The 23,580-nt window shown below is 48.3% G+C and overlaps 1 protein-coding gene across 6 annotated transcripts in view; it reads left to right on the forward strand.

The window, feature by feature from the left end:
- The window catches only part of INPP4A (inositol polyphosphate-4-phosphatase type I A), a 123,626-nt gene that overhangs the window by 59,976 nt on the left and 40,070 nt on the right, over positions 1–23,580 (forward strand). For 5 of the 6 annotated variants that reach the window (XM_057740794.1, XM_057740799.1, XM_057740795.1 and 2 more), the window contains exons 2-10: positions 7,291–7,361; positions 8,317–8,525; positions 9,111–9,155; positions 17,005–17,123; positions 19,133–19,249; positions 19,522–19,601; positions 21,190–21,301; positions 22,096–22,186; positions 22,649–22,796. In XM_057740794.1, the coding sequence (XP_057596777.1) occupies positions 8,420–8,525; positions 9,111–9,155; positions 17,005–17,123; positions 19,133–19,249; positions 19,522–19,601; positions 21,190–21,301; positions 22,096–22,186; positions 22,649–22,796 (818 nt within the window). In that variant the 5' untranslated portion in view covers positions 7,291–7,361; positions 8,317–8,419. The remainder of the gene's footprint in view (positions 1–7,290; positions 7,362–8,316; positions 8,526–9,110; positions 9,156–17,004; positions 17,124–19,132; positions 19,250–19,521; positions 19,602–21,189; positions 21,302–22,095; positions 22,187–22,648; positions 22,797–23,580) is intronic. The other variant, XM_057740796.1, reaches the window with a different exon arrangement.

The following is a 23,580-nucleotide window of genomic DNA, read 5'->3' on the forward strand; positions in this document are numbered from 1 at the left end:
TGGACCCGACACGTGGAAGGTTGGGGAGCACCCAGGAGAGAAACTCCTGTGTCAGATGGAGGCCTCTGAGCGCCAGGCTCTGTGTGGGCTGTCACGTGTTTCTTTACGTATGTGCTTGCTCCTCGGGGCATTCCATGGTGCTAGGTACTGTTATTCCTGTTTTACAGATTGTGGAAGTGAGGCTGGGAGAAGCTCAGTAGCTCTGTCACCCGTGCAGGAGGAGGGGTCTGAAGTGCCATTTAAGTGAGCAGGTGCTCGGACACAGGGCTCGACTCGAGCGTCCAGGTCCCAGAAGGGCAGGTGTTGAGAGCCCTATGGACCACAGTGTCTGGGGCCTGGTGGGCTTAGGGCCTGAGCACAGGGGGGCCAAGCCTAAGGCCTGCCTGTGTACCCCCGAGAGCCCTCCCTGGCGCCCTCCACCCTGGTCTCTGTTCCTGGGGCCTCTCGCCTTTCCTGCCTAGTTAATACCTGAGCCTTTGCCTCAGGCAGCATTCCTGGCTTTCTGTGTGAGGAGCATATTTGACGTTAAAAGATTAAGATCTTTCCTAGGCAGTTGGTTTTTTAAAACAGAGAAAAAAGACCTTCCTGCTTCCACTAGCATTTTAGGGTGGGGAGGGGCGTGGGGGGCCGGGTGGGGAGAGGTGGTGGAGCATCCAGTGGGTGGAGAAGTCCCCAAGGTGAGCAGTTAGAATAAAGGAACCCTGACCCCAGGCCACTCCTCCTGCCCCACCTCCCAGAACCTGTCCCAGTGCTCTGCTTTTGGTGAGTCCGCCCCACCCCACAGCTCCTCTCTGCTTTACATCAGGTGGCGGAGGTCCCCGTCGTGTGACATTCTCTCCTGTAACCCTTCTCGGCAGCCTGCTCGTGTTTGTCCCTTTCAGGGAAGGTGTGTTCCCCTCACCCTGGGAGCAGGCTTCTCTGACCACAACCACTTTGCTTGCATCAGAACTTGATTAACAGCATTTACATATCCGAGTCTTCCCGTAGAAGCACACACTCATTCATCCATTCCAAATAAAAGCCAGAGGCGTTTTCTGCCGGCATTGGCTGTTGTTCGGGAACATTCAGAATCCGGGCCTTCCTGGTCCTTGCCTATCTGCTGGATCTTCCTTTGCTGGTGACTGACCTGGGCGGATGCCTGGGAGCTGTTTGACATTGGGTGCCCCGAGCCTGCACTCAGGCCAGCACTGCCTTCTCCCTGGAGGGCAGCCTCCAGTTTACTGCTCACCCTAGCCCTTGCCATTCCGGAGACACTGCTCCTGTTCCTCTGTGTTGGCTTTGCCCGTCCCGCTTACCCCAGCCGCCGTGACTCTGACCATTCGGTTTCTGTCATTGGCAGCTGCACCCACCCACCCCCCCCATGCCCACCCCAAGGTTTGTGCCTGTGGCATGGAGTTTAAATCCATGCTGTTGTCATTCTCTTATTTGCTGGGCTTCAAGGAGTTGGTGGCCCTGAAGCTGCAAGAGTATCAAGTTTCCCATTGGGTGTAGACCAGAGAGCGCTGGGTGGCCTCATTCCCAGCTGACTCCAGGGAACCTGTGGGACCAGAGGCAGATTTTGGTGCCAGTGGTAGAGATGGGCCCCCTTTTCTCTCTTGGTTGTATTAGCAGCTCAAAGGCCACCTCAAAGATCCTGCTTTTTCAACTAATATTAAGGCCCGCTTCCACCATGGAGCGTGTCTGGAGTGATGTGAGGTCCAGGCATTTCCGAGGGATAGCAGGGTGGGAGAGGGGCAGGAGAGCGATCACGGTGTCCTGAGCCCGACCTGGAGTTAAAGAGGTGACAGACTTGTCGGTTGACTGCCTGAGAAAGTGGATTTTTTATTTCTCTGTGCTCCTCGCATTTCTTGGCGCTCTTCCTGCCACCTGTGTGGGTGCTTTTCTCATGCATTGGGCTACCTCATCCAGAGCACAAAACATCGTTCTTTCTGAAGCATTTTATGGTAAGTTTTAACTGGCGGTTGTGATGTTTATGTTCATCCTATTTATTGAGTGCCTGGAATGTGCCAGACTTTAGTCAAGGTAACTCACATGAGCGGCTGTAACCACCACCTCCCTCCCAAACCTCCGTGGCCTGTTTCTTCGTCACGCTAAGCTCCGTGTAGGTCATGTGTGGGGAAGTGGGGACGGGGGCTCTGCTCCCGCTCCACAGCCTCGGGAAGCTGGTTTCCTTCCGGCTAGCGGCCCCACCTTACACGGGGGCTGTGGAACTTCCCAGCAGGCCCTGCACGCAGCCTGGAGTCCAGGAGAGAGGACCCTGTGACCGCTTCACCGCCCCCATCTAAGCTGGCACGCACCCCTTCTGCCCTGATCACGTAGCTCCCTGACCTTGGGAGGGGCTGGAGGATTCAGTCTGTCAGTGAGCCTGGTGGGCAGGTGTGGTCTGCCACAGACTTGGATGATTTCTTACCCAGTAGGTGCTTGTTAGACCCCCTGGTCTATGTTTAGGCTTGAGCTAGGCACCCAGGAGGATGTGGCGGGAGCAAGGACTTTAGGTCTGGCATGCACAAGGCGCAGGTGCCAGGCGGGCCGTCCCACCACCACACAGGAAGTGCATCGTCGTGAGGTGCAGAGACCCGATGGTGGGTTAGGGAGCCTCTGTTAGGAAGTGTTACCAACCTCGGGTTCGGCTGCTTGGCGCCTGGAAGCCAGTACCCGAGAGGGAAGTGCTGGTAGGAACGGAAAGGCCGCTTTGTTCAGGAGACTGGCAAGCTGGGGAGGTGGCGGACTCATGTCCAGAAACCAACTCTGAAGATTCTGCTCAACCATGAAAGTTTTTAAAGAGAGAATCATTGGGGGAGGGGGTCAGTCTTCATCATCTTCCACTATGTGCTCAGACTTTCTTCTGATCGGCTGGTGGTGAGGTGACCGGGCGGTGCTCCAGGCGTCTGGTGCTCAGCGGGAGGTTGCCATCCTCCGCCTGGTTGGGGGCCCTAGTTCCTGAAGAAGAACTCAAAGATAATCTGTTATATATATTCCTTGAGAGGGAAGCAGGACCCTGTCCCAAGGCTGCACTATTGTTTCTTGACCGCTCCTCCCTTGTTTCTGTATTCCCTCCTTTCCCTAATAAGCAGCTGTTTGAATCTGTCCTTTGGAACTCAGGGAAGGTCAAGGAGACTGAATGAAGCCTATTTCCTACAAACAAGAAATGGGGGACACAGAAAGGACGTGTACCTGGGGGGGCCGCACAGGGTCCTGCTCCGTTGCAGAAGGGCTGTTGGCTGCACGGGAGGCTTCATGCGAGAAGGGGCAGCTGTCTGTCTTGGGTTGTAACCGGTGACGTTTGGTGCCAGTGAGCGGTGTGACGCCTCATCCGTCAGTGACTGTGGCCATCCTGGATGGGGGACTTGAGAGAAAGCGCTTCCCCTTTCTGACTCCTGAGCTAGCCTCCTCCTCAGGACTGCTGTGATTCATCGAGCTTTCGTCTGACCTTCCCTCTTGGAGAGCAGAGCACTGGGAAGGTTTGCCCTTGGCCCGTTTGCTGCCCACAGTGACAGCCACAGCGTGGGGACGGCTGGGGCGGCAGGGAGGGCGGCCGCAGGGGTACGGGGGCTTCTCACTTTGAGCTGCTGCCGATGGTTCATCCTTTACCTTCATGTGACCTTGAGGAAGTCACTTTGCCTGGGTTTCCATGACCTCATAGTGCAGCACCTTTTTAAGACGATCTTGAGAAGACCCCCGGTGTTCTGACAGATGCCAGTGGAGCTGCCTCCCCCTCAACTCCTGCTCAGCAGAGGTTGCTGAGCTGGAGGGGCCTCCAGACCCCTCCCAGGCCTGAGACGCCTTGTTTTGTGGAGGAGGAGGGCAGGCCTTCCCAAGACCTGTTCCTCCAGAAGCTTCCGACAGCCATTGGCGACCCTCAGGAGTCCCACAAAGCCATGTGAGTCATGGCGTCCTCCCCGTGGTCTTGCTGATGCTCCCTCGGCCACGTTTCCCTGCTCCCGCTGGGCGGAAGGGACGCTGGCTTTGCTGCCCATTTGATGGAAGGGGTCACACGTCTCTCACTGAGTCGGAGCCGAGGCAGTTAGTTTCACGAGTTACTGCTTCTTTCCTGCACCAAAGAATAGAATTCCCGTCTCCTGAACAACTCCCACACCCTCTCTGTCCCCTTTAAGTGTCGTTTTTCTTGCTAATGAGCTCTGGTCTTCAAATGGGGCTAGGAGGAAAACCAGGGACCTTGGGAATACCCGAATCCTTGGCGAATTACCTTAAATTAATGAGACTAATAAGGGAAGTCGAGTTCAGCTGTGCAAATTAGCTTCGTGTTCTGGGTCCTGATGACTTAAATTGCAGATCCAAATTAGATGCCCCCAAATAACCATGAAGCTGCTTCTAAGGTCCTTTTGACCTAAGAGATTCTCTGATCTGTGAACTCTGTCAAGTGTAAAGTTAGCCTGTAGATATTCCCCTTTCAGCATTTCTGTCCCCCGAGTCTCAAGGTGCCTCTAGTACCAACTGCCCTCCAGGGGATGGGGCAGGCGGGTGTTGTTGGAGGGGGGGTACCCTACAAAGGGAGAGGGGGGTTGGGGAGCCTTCCTTGGGCTTGCAGAACATTGGGGTACAGATGTGCTGTGTTAGGTGGCATGCCTCCACCGTCCCAACTGACAGCAGCTCACTAAGAAGCTGAGCAAGGCAGCCATGCAGGCGAGGGGATGCTGGGGACACACGGGCAAGGTTCATGCCCTGGGTGCCGCCTCTGCCTCTGGCCAGAGTGAGGGGCAGCTTTCAGTGATGCGGGAGGATGGCAGAGAGCTGCGGAAGAAAACCTTTCCCCGTGGTCACACCCCCAAGCGTGGCTGTCGTCTTGGTGTGGTCTGCTGCTGGCTCTGTTCCTCTGTGTCCTGTCTTTTAGAACAGCTTTAACCAGAGCACAGGTAGAACATTTCATTAAAAACACACAAGATGCGGAACTGGCATAAGCACTTTTTCATGCTGTGTTATCTTTACTATAGTCATGAAAAGAATCAGCCTTTTTATTGGGTGTAAAGATCACTCACATACCGCTCAGTGAATTTTCCTGCAGTAAATTCACCCATGGAACCAGCACCCACAAGAGGAAACAGAACACACCAGAGCCCACAAGTCTCCTCACACCCTCCTCAGTCAGTCCAGCCCCTCAAAGACACGCTGTCCTGACTTCTGACGCCACGGACTCGTTTGGCGAGTGCCTGCGCTTCATAGAGATGTAGTTGCCTAGACCACGCTCTCGTGGGTCTGGCTCTCCCCTTCGTACTGTTCCGAGGAGTCACCTGTGTTGACTTTAAGAGTCGTCTGTTCTACTGTTGATGGACACTTGGATTGTTTCTAATTTTTGAATATTATAAATGTTACTGCTTTAAGTGTTGGTTTTTTTTCTGTTTTTTTTCTTTCTTTCTTTTTTTTTTTTTCCCTTCTTTTTTGCCCTCACTGCACAGCTTGTGGAATCTTAGTTCCCCGACCAAGATTGAACCCAGGCCTTGGCAGTGAAAGCACAGTTGCTCCGTGGCATGTGGGATCTTCCCAGGCCAGGGATCGAACCCATGTCCCCTGCATTGGCAGGCAGATTCTTAAATACTGCATCACCAGGGAAGTCCCACCTTTGTGTTCTTTACACTTTGTGTGTGTGTGTGTGTGTGTGTGTGTGTGTGTGTGTCCCTAAGTATGCGCTTCTGTTAGCAGTTGCATGCTGAGTTACATAACAGGTCCCGTTCATTGTGGGTAGGTACTGCCAGTTCCCCAGTGTGGCTGCACCATCTTACACGGCATTGGCAGTGTATCAGGGCCCCATTTATTCCACGTCCTTGCCAGCACTTGGTACTGTCTGTGTGTCATTTTAGCTGTTCTAGTGGATGTGCAGAGGTATCTCCTCAGTTAGCATTTTCCTGATGACTAATGAGATTGAAGAGATTTTTATGTGTATATTGCCTTTATCTTGATCGTTTTAACAGCCATACAGTAGTGTGTCTTATAGTTCCAAAATGCACTTAACCTGTAGCTGGGCATTTCGATTGGTTCCAGTGTTTGTCATTACAGGTAATGCTACAATTAGCATCTCTGGACCATTGGTGAGATTTTTGTTTTTGTTTGAAGATTTTGATAAATAATGTCAACTTGCTTTCTGAAATGCTGAAACCTCTCTAAAATGTTATCAACAGTATAGGAGAGCCCTGCAGAGTTTTCTCTAGGTTTGCCAACAAAGCATATTCTCGTTGGAAGAACAAACCTCTTTTTAGACACTTACTTTAGGTGACTGTAGGTGCATTTAGCATTGCTTTCATTATTATGATTGAGTTTGGTCACTTTTCCGAAATGTGTTCTATGTGTATCCTTCTTTTATAAATTCATACCTTTGCCACTTGCATTTATAGTGAGGGTTTTTTTGTCAGTTTGTAAAAGCAGTACTGTAAAATGCAGATATTAGTACTGCAAGTACTTTCCCAGTCTGTTCCGTTGTCGTTGCATATTTTTGCCTTGTATGCCTTTTAATGTGAACAGACTGGTGAGTCTTCCCCTTGGTGACGTCTGCTGGGACTCCCCAGCCAGGCCATTGCCCTCTCTGCGCAAGTGCCCAGGCCCAAGATCCCTGGGTGCCCCGGTGGGAGGGGGAGGAGAACATCCCGCAGGGGACGCTGGGTTTGCCTTACGGCTGCAGGCACTGATCCTCCTATTGTCTCCGCCCTGGACCACGGCAGTTTCAGGTGCTCTCGCGCTGGCCTCTGAGGTCTGCCCCACAGCCGCTGTCAGTGCTGGACCAAGCTGCAGCCTGCGTGTTCTGCTGCGTGGGTAGGTGCGCAGGGGCCAGGCAGCAGCTGTGGGCTGGGAGCCAGGTGGGGTTTGCAGAGTCCACACCCGTTCTTGCACATTTGCTTCTCACTGCAGCCCCGTGAGGTGGGTACAACCACCCTTATCTTAAACACCAGAAAGCAGAGCCTTAGAGGCGCCCAGCAGCTTCTCCCAGGGCCTGACATTTGTGAGCAGGAAGCCTGGGGCTCAGAATCCTCATCTCATCCTTTCCCTGAACCACATCCCAGCTGCCCAGCAGGCCCTTTAGGTCTGGCCCTCCTTCCCCTGGATCACCCAGGATGGGGGACAGGAATGGGAACTTTCTGTTTCTTATTCTTTGGGGCTTTGAGCAAAACCTTTGTTTTTGAGGCAAAAGGTTATATTGATGTGTGGAGCTCAAAGGAACATGTAGTAGCTCTTGGCTTCCTCACATTTCTAGGCATTAAAATTATAACATACATATTATAATAAGCATTCTCGAACTTCACGTTTGACCAACTTGTTAAGTTTATAATTTTCTGTTTTTAGATGATGGATTTGGAGGTGCTTCTATGAAGAAATGCCACGTGTCTCTACTGGTCCAAGAACGAACATGTCCAGTAAGTTGCTGGGTGGATTAACTCAAGAGCAGGAACACAGGCCATTCAGGTGCAAAGGCATTGACTCACTTTGAGAAGCAGGGATGTCTGGATATCTGGGGACCTCTGAGAGGGGTGTTTTAAACCAGCTTTATTGCCTGGTCTAATCATCTTAACTTGTAAAGGTTGGTTCCTTCTAGAGACAGCAGGAATTGTAGCATATAGAGTTGGAAGAATATGAAACTCACTTCTTGCTACTTAACCCATTTCGTAGAGCAGAATGTGAGTTCTGTGCTGGCCCAGAGCATCTGTCTCGCTCAGTCTGTCAGTGGCACTTTGCCCAGAGACCTCCATATCCACGGGACAGCACTGTCCACTGAGGCGTAGATGGTCATGTTTTGCAGGGAAGAAAGCCTGAGACCAACACACGTGAAGTTTCTGTAGCTCTGGGAGGGAGAGAGCAAGGTTGGAGACATGCCTTCCATCTCCACTGTTCTGCTGTGCTGTCCCGGCCAGTCGGCAGCAGACCTCTTCCTGCATCTCTTATCCTTCTAGCAGAGATGGTAGTGAGCTGATTTATAATTTTAGAGAGTCTCCGAGACTTGCCAGTGGAAAAACCTAATAAAGCAAACAAGAAAATATCAAAAACCATAGTTTATGGTTATATTTAAGCCATCATTTAATGTGGCATGTCTCTGTTGAGGAGAACATGCTTTCTTTACGGGATCCATGGGCAGACGGTGCTGGTATGTGTGTGAGTGCAGAGGAGGAGGTGATCAGACATACGGAGCCTAGATCATCAGGCTCTCCGCCCTGGCTCCTCACCTGCCAGAGGACCCTGGCTTCACTGCATCTTGTCCATGTAGGTCAGGTGCTCTCTCCATGAGAGCACAGTGTCTGTTCGTCACCATCCCCGTGTTTTTTTGGTTTGGGTTTTTTTTTTTTTTTTTAAACAGTGTTTGTTCGTATTTCTCAGGACTACTGCCACCTTAGGGAACTAGGGCTTGGTGACAGTGCTTCCCGGGGAATCAGGCGTGGTCTGACCCAGGAACAGGAAGCACATCATCCCCAATGACATCATGACAGCAAGAGAGCACAGCCCTCGCCATGGCGCCAGGGCCCGTGCGATACAGCGGGCTTCCACCATCGATGTGGCAGCCGACATGCTTGGCCTCTCTCTGGCAGGTGAGCCTCACCAGGCCTGCCCGCGGGTCCCACACTGCGGCAGCGCTGGGAGGGCCAGGCCTGGCATCCCTCTGCTTGAACTGAAATAGGGGGAAGTCATCCCTCTTCCTGGGAATTGCTTCTGCTGGAACCTGCCCGCCATCAGTTTTCCAGTTTGCATGGGCACCTCCAGGGCTCATTTGCCAGTAGATAACATGGGAAAGTCCTCAGTGCCCATCTGGCAAGTGCCCAGGCCATAACAAAAGCCTTTTGTGCTGTGGATATGGAGACCTGAGTGGGAGGGGGTTTGGTCTCGGGGCCTGAGACTTCTTAGGAATCTCAAAATAAAATGTCTAGAAAACAAAGAAGTCATCTCATGTGACAGTTTGGGAGGGAAAAGAAGGCAGAGTGTTGGGTCCCCCCCCCCCCCCCGTTTTATTGAGAAGTAATGGACATACATCATGTAAGTTAAAGATGTACAGCTTGATAGTTTGATTTATACGTATTTGTGAAATGATTGCCACCAGTGTGTTGTTTTTTGCATCAAATCTGAAAGGGAAAAGTTTGTTAAGGGTGACTTTTTTCTGTCATTTCTTTTTTATCCAGGAAATATACAAGATCCAGATGAGCCCATTTTAGAATTCAGCTTAGGTAGGTGTTTTTTTAATTTTCTTGTCTTAAAATATATGTCGCTTCCGCTCCACGGCTGGCAGAAGTTTGTCTCAGAGATCTTGCCGTTGCCACCACTGCTACTAAAGTGCTCCTGAGAAGATGAAGCTGCGAGGCTGGTGTGAGCCTCCCGTGGGTGGGAGGGAACCTCAGGGGGCTGCCTGCCTGCGGGACGCGTGTCTCCTCAGCATGTGCTCCCTCCAGGCTGGCCGTGGGGAGGGGGCAGGAGGTGAGCCCACCAAGAGCCACAAAGACAGCCTCTCCTCCCATCTCCTACTCCCCTGGGAAGGGCAGGGAGGGGTGAGGACGTGGGGCTTAGGGCCCGCGTTGTCAGCCGGTGGCCAAAGGCCCTGTGGGGTTGCATTTAGCTCTGTAGCCCTCAGATCCCTGCTCCATGAGCAGAGGAGCTGACGCCTGTGTGCTCTCCCTCTCATGAGCATCAGGTGAGAGAGTGTACTGACCGCTGTCGTGGGCTGCACTGGCTCCGGGGTTGGACAGTGTGGCATCACTGTGCGCTCACCCACAGCAGCTTCTTCTCCAGGGCCCGACACTCTCTGGTGTTCCTCTCCCCAAGTCCTTGAAAGTCTGCTTAGGGAGACATGCCCCCTCACCCTCCCCAGCCTTCTTCCTCTCATCCTATTTCTGCCCAGCTTATTCCTCCAGGCTGGAGGTTCTCTCCGGAGAAAGTAAACCACCCACTCCCACTCCCCACAAAGAGACACAGAGATGCTGGCCTTTGGAACCCAGCCAAAGGAAAGCAGGCTGGTCACTGTCATGGAGCCAGCCTAACCCACCACGCACCTCAGCCTTCAGATGCTGCGTTCTTAGACACAAATGGGCATTTGTTTGTGCTCACAAAGGCTGGTGCATGTGTGTTGATTGCAGCTCTATTTGTAATATCCGGTACTCAAAACAATGTGCATCACAAGAAAATTAACTACCTTACGTGCACGCAATTGACGGCCTCTCTGCAGGGAAGAGGACCAATCACTGACACACGCACCCCAAGGGTGCATTTCAAAAGCGTTGTGCAAAGTGAAAGAAGCCATAACAAGAGGCCGTGTGTTGTGTAATTCCATTTATGTGAAACTCAGAAGGATGGATCTGTGGTGAGAGAAAACAGGTTAATGGTTATCTGGGAGTGAGGGTGAGGACTGACTGGAGAGGGGCGCAGGGAGCCCTTTGGGGTGACAGAGAGGCTCTCTTCTGGACAGTTGGTGGGTCTAAGGGTGTGTATGCTGACCAAGGCTCAGGTGCTACACTTAAAATGAGTGCGTTTTACATAGAAATTATACCTCAAAAGTGATTTAAAACAAAATGAAAGGGTAGATCACTAGACCTTTGTGGAAGACCCACAACATGAAAGAAAAAAAAAAAAGATAGAAATAAACAGAACTTGGAAGAAACAGAGACATTGAAGAAAGTAGAAGAAAATGTCATAGAAATTATCATGTGTAACCTCAAGAGAAGTTGATGTATCCATAAAACAAAACCAGAAAACTAAAGAAATAACAGTAACTGAAGAGCATGTACAATCTTAGAAATTTAAAATATAACAAGGTATTCTAAAATTCAGTAAAGGTTGGAAGATATTTGAGGAATTACCCCAGAAATTTTAAGAGCAAAATAGAAAATGGGAGAGAAACGGAAAATTAGCAAATTCAGGGGGGCTCAACATTTAGAAGAGAAAATAGAAAAGTATTAAGGGAGGAAATTACCAACAAATAATATAATACAGGCAGCTCTCGGAACTGCAGAATGTGTTTGTAGGTTAAAATTGCCTACCAAGGCCCAGCGCAGAGATTGAGAAGAGCCCACAACAAGGCACGCCACGGTGAAATTTCAGAACACTGGGAATAAAATGAAGATCCTAATATCTTCCAAAGAGGAAAAAACCAGCTGGGCCTCTCCAGGGGATAGAACTGGGATGAAGATTCTCAGGGACATTGGAAGCTTGAAGACAGTGGGGCCACATCTTTAATATGAGTGGAAAAATGTCTCCAACCTACACTTCTCTGGTCAACCAGATTATCAGTCAGTGTGAAGGTAGGAAGACACTCGTTTCATGATACAGAGGCTCAAATAAATTTACTTCCCCCACATTCTTTCTCTGGAAGTTAGTGGAGAATGTGCTCCACCCAAAAAAGGGAATAAACTAAGAAAAGGGAAGATCCAGGAAACAGAGTCCAGCACAGGAGAGAAGGAAAAGAAATCCCGTAATGAATAGTATTCACTTAGCTTTAATAACGCAGAACATGGATGTAACAAAAAAGTTGAGGTAAACTGAGTTTAGAGAGAGAATAAGAGTTGATATAATTGAGTTAAAAATCTTCACCCCTGTAATAGAAATCTAGAAACCAGGACATTTCTGAATCTGACAAGTCAACGGCGGTAATGTAGTCATGTTAATTAGACAGATGGAGGAAGAAACAGTTTAAAGAGGTGAGGGTGAATTTTATGTTAAATGAATGTTAGCATAATTTAAAAAAAAAAAAAGGTGAGGAGTAGGAGCCAGATAATTGAATGGTCAAATATTTTATCTTAAAATAAAAATGGAAGTTTAAAATTAAAAAGTACTCATTTAAAAACCTTTAGTGGGGAAAATGTTAGAGGAAAAGAAAATCCTATCAGAGAGAGAGAATCACAGTTGGCATTTTAGTATATATCCTTTCAGATATTTTTTTGCACCACACAGCTATACAGAAATTTTTTATGATTTTTGGTTGTGGAGGTGATAGAATTATTTACCAAAAATGTCATCCTAGTGTTTTTAACATGATTTTTTTTAATGTAGCAAAATATCACTGGCATAATTTTCATTTTAATAAATGTGGATCTGCCACCTCATCATTTTAGATGCCTACATAGGATCTTTCGTCTGGCTGTGCTATATTTATTTTAACTGGTCTCCTATTGCTGGACACTTAGGTCTTTCCAATTTGCCATTAGAGACATTAGCACAGTAAACGTGACTTGTATGTAGATCTTTCATGTATTTTGCTGATTATTTCCTTAGGGTAAACTTTGGGATATAGAATTGCTGAGTCAAATGATATGCACTTGAAATATGTTTTACTGGTTTACCTCAATAGCATTTATTCAGCTGGGACTATAGATACTCTGGTTGGACAGACAAGGCCTACATATCAGAGATTAATGATTTCTATGGAAATATGCCAGAGGAGTGATGTAAGTGATAAACAGAAGGAGACGTGACTGTGGGCCGCTGAGAGAAAGCTTCATGGAAGCCATGGAACTCAGCTAGGTGAGATTTAGACAGGCTGGGTGGGGATGAGGCCAGGAGAGAATGTCACTTGTGGGGAGGTGTGTTCTGATGGTGGCAGTGGGCCCATCAGCCCTTAAGCTGATGTCAGTCTTTCCAGCCTTGGGCCACCTGCTGTGTCTCAGTCTACCTGCCATCACCTGTGCTTGAGAGACCTGGATGTTCTAACCTCTTACGATGAGAGGGCAGGCCACAAGAGACCAGACCAGGGTCACCGTAGGTTGTAGCTTAAAGGAGAGAGAGCAAATGGAACAGTCAACTCCCTGATTCCTGTTGAGGCAGACATAGTAGAAGAAATGGAATAGAACTTTAAAAAATAATAAAATGTTAAAGCTTCTGGAAGAAAACAACTCACAACCGCAACTTCAGGGTAGGCAACGTTTCTTGGCAGAAAGCACTAACTCTGTGCTTTAGTTTGCTATTGCTGCCATAACAAATTACCACAGTATCACACCTTAAAACAACCAAAATTTATTATCTTACAGTTCCCTTAGATCAGAAACCCAGAGGGCTCAGCTGGGTCTCTGCTTAGAGTCTTATAACACCAAAATCAAAGCACCAGCATGGCTGTGGACCTTTCTGGGGGCTCTGAGGGAGAATCTGTATCCTTGATTGTTCAAGTTGTTGGCAGAATCAGTTCCTTGTGGTTTAAGGACTGAGGGTCCCCATTTCTTTCCTAGCTACCAGTTGAGGCCTGTTCTCAGCTTATAAAGGCCACTCACATTCCATGACTGTGGCCTCTTTCTCCATCTTCAGGCCAACAATGGCAGGTTGAGTGCCTTTCATGCTTAGAATCTCTCCTGCCTCTTTTTTTTTTAAAGGTTTATTTATTATTTATTTAATTTTGGCTGTGTTGGGTCTTTGTTGCTACATGTGGGCTTTCTCTAGTTGTGGCGAGGTGGGGGTGCTACTCTTTGTTGCTGTGCATGGGCTTCTCAGTGTGGTGGCTTCTCTTGTTGTGGAGCATGTGCTCTAGGCATGCAGGCTTCAGTAGTTGTGGCTCGTGGGCTCTGGAGTGCAGGCTCCATAGTTGTGGCACACGGGCTTAGTTTCTCTGCGGCATGTGGGACCTTCCTGAACCAGAGATCAAACCCGTGTCCCCTGCATTGGCAGGCAGATTCTTAACCACTGCGCCACCAGGGAGGTCCCTGCCTTTCTTATTTTTTTTATTTTTTTATTGTCACATCTGTCTAACTCACCCTTCCACCTTCCTCTTATACTTTTAAGAGCTTGTGTGGTTAGATTAAGTCCACCCAGATAATTCAGAGTAATCTTTCCATGACCTTAATCACATCTATAGACTTCTTTTTGCCTGTATTATAATATATTCATAGGTTCCTGGAATTAGAATGTGGATACTCTTTAGAGGGAGGGACATTTTTTCTGCCTGCCAGTCCCTAAAATTAAAAATCTAAAATCAAAAAATCAAAAACTCTAGAAATCTTTAAGAAAATGAATAAACCACAGACTGGGAAAAAAAATATTCACAACACATACACCTGACAAAGGACAGATCCAGAATAAAATGCTTACACATCAACAGTAAAAAAAAAAAAAAAAAAAAAAGTTCAATCCAGTTTACAGATGAACAGCAGGCTTGAGCAGACTCTTGACAAAAGTTATGAAAGGGAAGAATAAACACATGGTGAAAGATGCTTAACGTCATTTGTCGTCACAGAAGTGCAAAGTAAAACACGCCCACTAGAACAAGTGAAGTAAAGACTAACCCCACCAAATGATGGTGGGACGCAGAGCAACTGGAACTCATGTAAATTTCTGGTGGGATTGTAAAATGATACAGCCCCTTTAGAAAACTGTCAGCTTCTTACAAAGCTAAGCACATCCTCTACTATAACCTAGAAGTTCCATTCCTAGCTACATATGCAAAGGAAAGAAAACATGTTCACAAAAGACATGACTGAGAATGTTTATAGCACCTTTATTTATAATAGTTCCAAACTGGAAACAACCCAAGTGTCTATTAACAGTGGGACTGTGATAAGTAAATGTTGGTACATTCATACAGTGGAATGTGATTCATCAATTTTTAAAAAGAAGGAATTATCAGTATGTAAACAATACAGATGAATCTTAAAAACATTCTGTCTATGTGAAATTCAAGAATGGACAAAAGTGATAAAAATCAGAAAGTGGTTACAGAGGTAGGGGAATTGACTGGGAAGTATGAGGGGGAACTTTCTTGTCTGATGGGAAAAGGTATCTTCTTTTGATGAGGGTTACAGGGGTGTATATGACTGTCAAAACTCATCGAACTGAGAACCTAAGTTCTTTGTATTTTATTATATCTAATAAGCAATGAGAATCCATAAAGATGTATGAGAAGGTATTACAAAGAGATTAACTTCAGGAGTAAATTAATTTGCAGAAGTAAAAATCAGTTTCTGAATTCTAAGTCTCCAGTGAGCATTTAAAAAATCAATGAGAATGATGAGAATAGGAGTAGAGACCTCTAAAAATCCCCTCCTCCACATGGTCAACATCAGCTGTTTCAACTGTCAAGATACTGAAGCAGCCTAAGCGCCCATCAACAGATGAATGGATAAAGAAGATGTGGTATATATAGATACAATGAAATATTACTCAGCCATAAGAAAGGATGAAGTTTTGTCCTTTGCAGCATCACGGGTGGACTTGGAGGGCATTATGCTAAGTGAAATATGTCGGACAAAGACAGGTACTGTGTATCACTTATATGTGGAATCTAAAAAATACAACAAACTAGTGAATATAACAAAAAAGTAGACTCACAGATCAGAGAACAAACTGGTGGTTACCAGTGGGGAGGGCTGGAAGGGGCAATACAGGGGTGGGGGATTGGGAGGTACAAACCACTGGTTGTAAGATAGGCTCAAGGATGTATTGTACAACGTGGGTAACATAGCCAATATTTTGTAATAACTGTAAATGGAAAGTAACCTTTAGAAGTTGTATAAAAATTAAAAATTATAAAGTTTTTTAAAAAATCAGTTGTTTCAGAACTCTGGGAATTAACCAAAGGCTTGCAGCACTCTGGGGTATATTCATTGCCCCTCCAGAAAAGCCAATTCTTTTTACTAGTTTTGAACTTTGATTTACTGTAGGTTTCATCAGTTACAAGGTGGATATTTTTTCATCTTTTAGTATCTCTTTAATCAGAAAGTATCTTACAGTCAATGGCATATCATACACTAATGGCAATAGGTCTTTTTTTCTTTCATAATACATTTTGCAATAGATAGCATGTTACATTCAAAGAAATATGATCATTTTTCCTTTGGGTCTCATCCATGATAGTCATCTGAGTCTTACAGTCAATTTCAGAATGCTTGGTATGATACATTTTCTTTTTTTTTTTTCTTAATAAATTTCTCATATATAAATGTATTTTAAACTGAGGGAGCTTTTTATTTATTTATTTGGCTGCATTGGGTCTTTGTTGCTGCACTTGGGCTTTTCTCTAGTTGTGGTTAATTGGGGCTACTTTTCATTGCAATGCATGGGATTCTCACTATGGTGGCTTCTCTTGTTGCGGAGCACAGGCTCTAGGCATGCGGGCTCAGTAGTTGTGGCTCACAGGCTTAGTTGCTCCGTGGCATGTGGGATCTTCTGGGACCAGGGATCGAACCCATGTCTCTTGCATTGGCAGGCAGATTCTTAACCACTGCAGCCCCAGGAAAGTCTCACTACGATACATTTTCTAACTGAAATAGTTCTACAGGGTACCTTTTGTTCTGAAAAGTTAGTAATCTTACTTTTGATATGTCTTACAAGGAGAAGAAAAGAGCAATGACTTCCTTAAAAAAAAAAAAAAGTTTATTTTGCCAAAAATTTTTTTTTTAACAGGCAATAAACTGCATATATTTAGAGTGTATAATTTGGTATCCCAATTTGCCAAAGAATTTTAATTTGCTTCCAACATACATGACACACAGACCCAGGGACACTGTAAGCTAAGGCTGTGGTAGCCCTGAGTGCGGGTGTGTATAACTGGGTCTTTTTTTTTTTTTTTTTTAATATTTATGTATTTGGCTGTGCTGGTTCTTAGTTGTGACATGCATTATCTTTTCTGTTTTTTAGTTGCAGCACGCAGAATCTTTTTTTAGTTGCGGCATGTGAGGTCTAGTTCCCTGACCAGGGATCAAACCCGAGCCCTCTGCATTTTGAGAGCTTGGAGTCTTAACCACTGGACCACCACGGAAGTGCCTGTAGCTGGGTCTTGATTTCATAGACTCTGTGGCTGCTTAGCTCCAATTAGTTATTAAGGCCAAACGTTGTGGGTCAGACTCTTCCTGTGTCATCCATTCTGTGAACATAGAAAGCCTTACACTGGCAGTTCCTACATTGCTGTCCTGGGGCTGGGGAAGGTGGGGAGGAGTGAGAAGGGATCATTTCTAATCTGAAAAACAGCCTCCCTGTGACAGCGGACAATGTGATCATCTCATCCCTTTCCGTGTCATTTACTTCTTTTGCTTTCTTTGGGTGCATGTGGAACAGAGAACTGATTTTTAAAGATTCATTTCTATTTTCTATTCTGTTTTAACTCCATAGCTTGCAGTGAGTTGCATACGCCATCGCTAGATCGGAAACCAAATAGCTTTGTAGCAGTGAGCGTGACCACCCCGCCCCAGGCGTTCTGGACGAAGCACGCGCAGACGGAGATCATCGAGGTGGGTGCTGCTGGCCCCTGGTCCCCGGCGGCTCTGCAACAGTGTTTCTGGTCCCAAGGGGAGGGCCGTCGGTGGTCTGAGCAGCTGCAGCTGTGTCCCTGTAGATTGTCACTGCTCTCCATGGGTTTTCAGTACATTGGTAGCTTTCATCACACTTACTCATCTGGGTGGCGTTTATATTTGCCGCATCCTTTACAATTATTGACTGTCTATTAGCTGGCTGTTTTTGAACAGTGATCCTCTAAGGTTGATTGTCTTTTAAGAGGTAAGACCCAGTTCTTCCTTGTCACTTCCAGTTGGCTGCTGCTTTTGGAGAATTGTGCTCATTAATCGAAGTTTGGAGAGTGTTAACTCTTAACCAACTCTCTTACTAGACATACCTTTATTGGTTTTTATTTTTATATCCTTTTGAGATGTGTGTTATGTATTTACTTTTTACATTAAATGAAATGATATGCATTTGCCTCGGGAATTTCACAGAATTCCTTTATTGGGCACATCATATAAGTTATGAACTAAGTCAGGAGTTGGCTGGTGTGAGCTTCTGCAGGATTTTGTTGGTGACATAAGCCCCTGTGTGAATTATCTCCTCCCTGGCAATCTCCAGCAAACAAACTGCATTTCACCTTCTTTCTCAGTTTCACATTTTGCAAGATAGGCCCTTTTTCATTCTCTTGGAAACTTATTTCCAAGTTCAAGCCAGCAGTTCTGTTTTCTCAGCATTTGTCGAGCACTGCCTGCACATGAAGCACAGTGCTGGGCGCTGTGGATGATACAAAGACTCTCGAGGCCCCGTCTCTGCCCGCAAGGAGTCTCCCACCCTGTGGGTGAGGAGGCGGAAGTGAACGTGACTCCCTCCAGACAGCAGAGTGTGGGCCGTGTTAGAGCAGAGAGACGAGGACGGTACCCGGAGGACGGAGTCTCATCCAGCTCATTGTACGGGTTTGGAGAGTAACTTCATCCTGTTCGGTGTGTGCAGAAGGCACAGCAGGAGTTCAGGGAAGGCGGGGGCCTAGCCGGGCCAGGGCAGGCTCGTCCGCAGGTGTGTTTCAGGGAGGTCCTGAGCCAGAGGTCGCTGGGGGAGTGTTAGTGCTGTGGGGCCTGACTGGCAGCAGGAAGGAGTGGAAAGAAGGGGACGTGAGGGGGAGGCTCTGGAGGTGGAACTGGTAGGGTGCATCGTTGCTAGGTGGCTGAGAACAATGGAGAAGAAGGCACCAGAGCAGGTGCTCGGGTCTGTGGTCTCCTTGGAAAGAGAGTCAGAGAGGGTCTGAACCATCGGTTGGAGGGAGAGGTTGGGTGGGGCTGTGGCCCCAGCAGGCCACCCTGGGGGGACTGTCCAGCAGGCATTGACACCTTGGATGTGGAGCTGCAAGTACAGATAGGAACCGCTAACTGCTTGGCTGAGATGGCTAACCACCGCCTGAGGGAGAGAGTCTGATATAACAGTCCTCTGGGAGGCAGGGCCCCACTGCCAGGAAATAGCTACCTATAATCGAGACACTAGCAGCTAGTCCTCAGAAAAGCATAGCCCTAAAAAAGCCGGACCATAATTATCCCAAACTCAGGATTCTAGAAATAAACGACTCTGGACATTCATTTCCTCTTCCATCTGTGTTTGTACATCTTAAAGGAATAACCCATAGTAGTAGATCCAAATGCATAGCTCATCTAAAGTTGTAAGACTGAGAATACATGTGGATATTCAACTCATTTGAGTTTTAGAAAATCCTCCCTACTGAGGGAGGAACCCTTAGAGCGAGCCCTTGGGCCCAGCTTGTGTGGTGACCCGTTTGTTGTATCTGGGCCTATAGAATGAGCTTTGCCTTTTTGGAAAGCAGGGTTTTGGTTGCATCTCCATAAAGCCCATTTGCATTGTGTTGATCCAAGTTGGTAAGAATGTTAGTTTCTCCTTCTGAGAATGTTGGTGTATTTCGAAAGCAGCCACTTAAAAAAAAAAAATCCAACTCTGTACTATGATTCTTTTTTTTTTTTTTCTTTTTCTGTTCTAGGGAACCAACGATCCTATATTTCTAAGCAGTATTGCCTTCTTTCAAGACTCTCTCATCAATCAAATGACACAGATCAAGCTCTCCGTGTACGATGTCAAGGACAGATCTCAGGGAACAGTTAAGTACCACGTTGTGGTTCGTGGGATATTCTTCCCTTTTTTTAAAGTTATGTAATCATTTGAGGGGTGAACACAAGACCGGCTTCACTCCTGACTTGCAAATTAATGTCCAAATCTATTAATCTTTGGGAATGTCTTTCTGAGCCTGTTGGGCTTCTGGGATGAGGTCAGATGTGTTGAGAGAACCAGCCAGGTGGACTCCCGAGGGCCTGGCAGCTGGAGCAGAGGCAAAGCAGGGGTACTAATGCTGGCTCTCCCCCACTTCCTTAGATGTACTTGCTGGGCTCTGGAACATTCGTCGTCAAAGATCTGCTCCAGGATAGGCGTCATAGGTTGTATTTAACACTAAGGTTGGTATTTAATTTCTCCCCTTTGCAAGAATCTGGAATTATCAGGTCCAGGGACAGATGGGGAAAGGCCCTACTTCCTGTACTGAGAGAGTCCCCACCCCTCACCCCCAGAGGCCAGTCTCGGGGGCCGTGGTTGTCATTGAAGAGAGAGAAAAAACTCAGCCTGTCATGGAATGGAAATGTGCAGTGCTCATAGGAAGTATGCAGACCCAGAGGAAAACCTTTATATACATCTACTAATAGAAGATATGTTTGTTATCTATCCCTTCCCTTATAGGATGTGATCCCCCGGAGGGCAGGGATGTTCGATGGTTTAGTTTATATCCCAAGATACAGAACAGTGCCTGCTGCTCAGTAAACATTCGTGGAAGGAAGGAATGAGGGGAGGGAGGGTCCACCCCCACTATGTTGGGGTCAAGATGTCAGTCCTTCCCAGATTTGTTTTAGGGGCAGTTCCCACCCTGACATAGTGTTCTTTTTTTTTTTTTTTTTTTTCTTTTTCAAAGTAATGTAAAAATTGGGAAAATAGTCCAAAATAGCAAAGACAGTTTTGACTTAGAAGATGAATTCCCCGCTAGTAGTGTAACATTTTGAGGACACAGAGGTGACAGTGTTGCAGGCATTGGGCAGGACGCACCTGTGGTGACCCCAGTGTGTGTGGAGAGCCTGACTCAGGATAAGAGAGGTTCTTGGGGAGAACGAGTGGGTCGCATGGGGGAAGGGCCATGAGAGAAAAACCCTCAGGTACATCCTACACCAGTGCTGATTCTAGTTGGATTAGAGGTAAATGTAAGAAATGGACATCGTTCTTTTAAAAGGAGCTAGAGATGACGGTCACACAGAGAGCCTGGGGAGGGACTTTTCTGGGCATGAGAACCATAAGAGTGAGTCACAAAGGAGACAGTCAGTGGATGCACGTGACCCCGTGAAAATGCAGAACCCGGCTAAGCCCCACTCCTTAGATAAGAAGCCAGAGGCTTCAGGGTATCTCCGAGTGAATCAGCGATTCACCGGGGCTTCCCTGGAAGAATCAGATGGGCCCAGGCAGCCGGCAGCCATCCTGACCAGGGCTAGAGTGGCACCAGCTGTATCATGAAGGATTCAGAGGCTTTGGGAAATCCCAGGCGACCTCCGCTTACTTGGGGTCCAGGCCTAGGCCTTGAGGCTAATCAGCGCTTGAGGGTGGCGTGGGAAGGAGCAGGAGGGGGTCCATTGTCAGAAGAAGATGCTCTCCAGGCCTCCTTCCAAGGTGTGTCCACAGCACTGTCTGGGGCAGCGTCAGCCCAGGGCTGATGGGCGCCTTGCCTCCCAACCAGGCAGTGGCTTCTCCCCTCCAGCCTCACCAGGCACGCCCACCCTTCCCTGTGGGGCATGGGCCCCTCTCAGACACAGCCCTCCTCTGTGCCCCCATGTCTCCTTGCCCGCCTCCCAGGGCCTGGGCATGTGCTAACTGCTGCCTGACCGGCCAGCTGGCCCAATGCTGGAGCCCCTAGGACCCCTCCACCATCCAGGATGCTGAGCTTTGCATTTAAGCAGAAAATGAAGCGTAGTCATGGCATCGCTTACTGAAGTGCGTTGCTGGTTGCAGGTCTGCGGAGAGTGACCGCGTGGGCAACATCACGGTGATGGGCTGGCAGATGGAGGAGAAGTCAGACCAGCGGCCCCCCGTGACCCGGTCTCTGGATACCGTCAATGGGCGGGTGAGCGCGCCACCTTCCTCTTCTCCGCGAGGGATAGAGGACCATCCCGACGGACTTTGCCTCTGAGCTCAGGGGAGGGGAAGGCAGGGCCCCTGCGGGACATGCCAGTGCCCCCAGGCATTTCTCCAAGTAGAGAGAAGGGGTCCCCTGCCCCTGCTCTGGGCCATGCTGGCCCCCCTCCAGAGTGGGAGCTGCAGTCGGGAGGGGAGGGGTGGCTTGTGGGTGTGGAGTGAGACCCAGGCTATCCCTGAGGGTTGGTTAAGGTCTTCCTCTCCCAGACGCTCCTGTGCCTCACAGCCACCTGGGCCCCATCTCACACCTGCGACCCCCCACCCCCCATCCCATCTCCCCCTCTTTCCTCTCTCACCCTCTCCCCTGCACAGCCGCTCACACAGACACTCTCACACTCTCAAACAACAGTTCTCATTTAAGAGCCCAAATACTGGTAAGTGGTCATGGTAAAATTCAGAGATCTCTCATCTTACCCAAAATAAGCCTGAAACGTCAGCTGTGGAAAGACTCTTGGGCCTCATCTACTGCTGCCCTTTCATCCTGCGTATGAAAACACTCACAGACAAGGGGAGGTGACTTGGTTGAAAGACATACATTTCTAGAAAAACTGTAGGCGGAGCTTGTTCGGTGTCATGGGAGTATGTTCACTTGTCTGTGGCTGGGGCTGTGCATTTCTCGTAGAGTTGATGGTGGATATTAGTTTCAAGGGTTCTTTTATGACGTATGATGTGCTCTGGAGTCTGGGTCAGAGTTTTCTCATGCTTTTCTGTGCATGTTTTTAGATGGTTCTGCCCGTTGATGAAAGCTTAACCGAGGCCTTGGGGATCCGATCCAAATATGCTTCGTTGCGAAAAGACACTTTACTGAAATCGGGTAAACAGCTTCCTCCATTGGTTCTCTTGCCACTCTCGTGAGTGTCCACTTGGAGACTCTAATTGTCACAGCCCCCTTCCCCCACCTGCTCTGATTGTCACAGCCCTGCACGCCAGTTGTCACCTCTCTGCACATCAGCATGCCGTCGGGACCTAGTGGCCCTCTGAAGAAGGGGCTCCTTCCATTCACTCTGTTTTCATGGCGCTGGGCTCAGTGACCGGCAGCCACCCCGCCCCAGTCCTGGCACCTTAGAGCCAGTGACACAGTCTGATACGATGAGACTGCATGTCGCAGGGCAGGAGCATTCAGGCTGGGTCACTCCGTGGGTCTGGGTTTAAGTGTCTCGATTCCCTGGACGTGAACAGTAAGAAGACGCGGGGGTGACGGCACCACGGAGGCTGGGGAGGAGGGCCCCACAGTGGCCTGCCGCCGCTCACCGCGGCCTGTCCCCTCCCGCCTCAGTGTTCGGTGGCGCCATCTGCCGCATGTACCGCTTCCCGACCACCGAGGGCAACCACCTGCGGATCCTGGAGCAGATGGCGGAGAGCGTGCTGTCCCTGCATGTGCCCAGGCAGTTTGTGAAGCTCCTGCTGGAGGAGGACGCAGCCAGGTGAGGCCCCCTGTCGTCTGCACCCCAAACCTCCACCGCCCGCCTGCTCTGTGACCTGGGCTCAGTTTGTTCATCTGTGTCCCGGGGCTTCTGTGTGAGGACGTCACACCTGGCACGCAGCTGTGTCAGCCCTGAGCACCGGCTCCCCACCCCTCCCCTCCGGCCTTGAGAAAGTTAGAAGAGCTGGTCCCCCTTTGGTTGTGGCTGGGTCATGGTTTCCTGCGGTCCTCCAGAGGGCTAAGGGTGACCCACCAGAACACAGTCCTCCGCGTCTCTCAGCCCAGGGCCTGTTTCCCTGGTCCTGAGGCGGGAAGAAGCCTGAGGAGGTCGGGGCCCTGCAGAGTATGTCTCCCGTCTGCCGCAGAGGCATCTCGGCTCCTTGCCATTGAGTGGTGTTAATCGGAGACGTGCGATGGCAGCTGCATGAAAGAAAACCATGTGGCTAGATCCTGCTGTTTTAATACAGCTATTTTGTTTAATTTTTTTATCTTGAAAAAAATTTGAACTCAGAGAAAAATGGCAAGTCACGCAATGAGCTGCTTTATCCCCCATATGTGTATGTTTTATAGAGTTAATTTTTTAAAATTTCCTTTCAGTTTTTCCATATTTGTATATATTTACATAGCTACCATCTACTTTTCTATATACCTCTACCAAATAATTTTTAGTTATGGATATTTCCCACTGTTTGGTGCACTGTAACTTGGAAGAGTTCATTCACTCATTGCAGTGGTTTGGAGGGTTTTGTGGTTTCTCACACCAGCCACGTGACCATTGCTCTGCT

The sequence above is a fragment of the Hippopotamus amphibius genome, chromosome 7 (assembly GCF_030028045.1).
Source record: "Hippopotamus amphibius kiboko isolate mHipAmp2 chromosome 7, mHipAmp2.hap2, whole genome shotgun sequence".
Taxonomy (NCBI): domain Eukaryota; kingdom Metazoa; phylum Chordata; class Mammalia; order Artiodactyla; family Hippopotamidae; genus Hippopotamus; species Hippopotamus amphibius.